This window comes from Entamoeba histolytica, genomic scaffold (assembly GCF_000208925.1).
Source record: "Entamoeba histolytica HM-1:IMSS scf_1104750516951 genomic scaffold, whole genome shotgun sequence".
In the NCBI taxonomy this organism is placed as follows: Eukaryota; Evosea; order Mastigamoebida; family Endamoebidae; genus Entamoeba; species Entamoeba histolytica.
The window spans coordinates 1-1,485 of record NW_001915884.1 but is presented as its reverse complement, the minus strand read 5'-3'; the positions used below and the strand labels follow the sequence as shown (position 1 = coordinate 1,485).

The following is a 1,485-nucleotide window of genomic DNA, read 5'->3' as shown; positions in this document are numbered from 1 at the left end:
CTTTTCTTCACTCACTTTCATTCGCTTCAAACAAACTTCATCATCGTCATCTTCCCATTCAATAGAGTCTTTGTCTTCTCTTATTTTTAACTCATTTTGATCTACATCTCCAAAACTCTCAGACATGACTCTGTGGTGTTCTCTTCTTGATTCTGTAAAATGACTCACTTCCCTTTTTATAGGGAATACCCTATTTTTAAGTTCTCAACCCTTAATTTAGATTCTATATAAATTTCAGTCTCTAACTAGAAAGAATTAGTTTAAGCGTTTTGACGTTTTCCAGATAATATTTTTCAATTTTTCTTTTCCCAAGAAGAGAAAGATATTTTGTGTTATTCAAAACACAAATCTTATAAAAGAAAATGACATTTCATTTTGAGATGGTGTTAGTGTTATTCTTCATAGTAACTTGTTTTGGTATTGAATGCCCTAACAACACATTCTTCGACAACGGAAACTGCGTTGTCTGTTCACCATATTGTGTTGAAGGTAAGTGTGATATAGAAAAAGGATGTGTTGAATGTATCAATCATTTTCAAGAATCAAATAAATTATGTGAAAGTAGTTGTGAAGAAAATAAATATTATGATGGAGATAATTGTGTTGATTGTTCTCAACATTGTATTAATGGATATTGTGATAAGTTAGATGGTTGTACATTATGTCAACGAGGGTATTTGGCTTTCAATAAGGTTGTTGTAATTTAAAAATAGATTTTTAAGACTTAAACTCAATAGTCACTCTACTTCAAGGTATAACTGCCATTTATTGATGATTTTAGACTGTCTTGAAAACAAAATAGTTACAGTCTTTTTGGCAATATAACAAATCATGAAATTTATTTAAAAAACATAACCAATACTATTGCATTTGTCATCATTTATTATCAATTCCAATGAACTAATAACCTGTATTAATAATAACTATTATTAATTATTATCATTATAATTTTTAATCTTTCATTTCTAATCAAACTTGTTTGTTTATTGTCAAAACAAAAGCAATTAATATTTAAATAAAATGTTATAGTTCAAGTGGAATGTTTAAGTATTGCCTTATTATAATATCAAATGAATAATAAAAATACTCATAAATTAATCGGTTAAGTGTTAATATAGTTGTTTTTTTTTTATTATTCATTCTTTTTATTAGAATGAGTTGTTAATGCTTACCATTGTTAATACAAATAAGTATGTTTTATTATTATATAAACAATGTTCAATGACACCCATCATGTTTTTAATTACAAGGTTTTTAGTTTCTTTCTCGATGTCAATCTCAATTTTTAATTCTTTAACTAATTTATTACTTTCTTTATTTATTAATCCATTTATTGAAATTACTACTCGATTTATTTTGTCATCTTTTAGTTTTTCTATTTTCATTAGAATATTCTTTATTTCCTTATACTTATTTCTTTTCTTCCAATAGGCTCCATTAATATTGTGATCAGCCACAATAGTCATATCAAATATTAGACTAGTT

General features: G+C 25.9%; 1 protein-coding gene across 1 annotated transcript, besides 1 other annotated feature; it reads left to right on the top strand.

Annotated features, from left to right (window-relative positions):
• Positions 1-380: 380 nt before the first annotated feature.
• EHI_043340 (uncharacterized protein) lies at positions 381-707 on the top strand (the record flags this gene model as incomplete). The annotated part of the gene is made up of 1 exon (XM_001914521.1): positions 381-707. One exon carries the CDS (start codon positions 381-383, stop codon positions 705-707), a length of 327 nt encoding a protein of 108 aa, XP_001914556.1.
• A 482-nt stretch (positions 708-1,189) lies between these two features.
• Positions 1,190-1,485: a repeat region.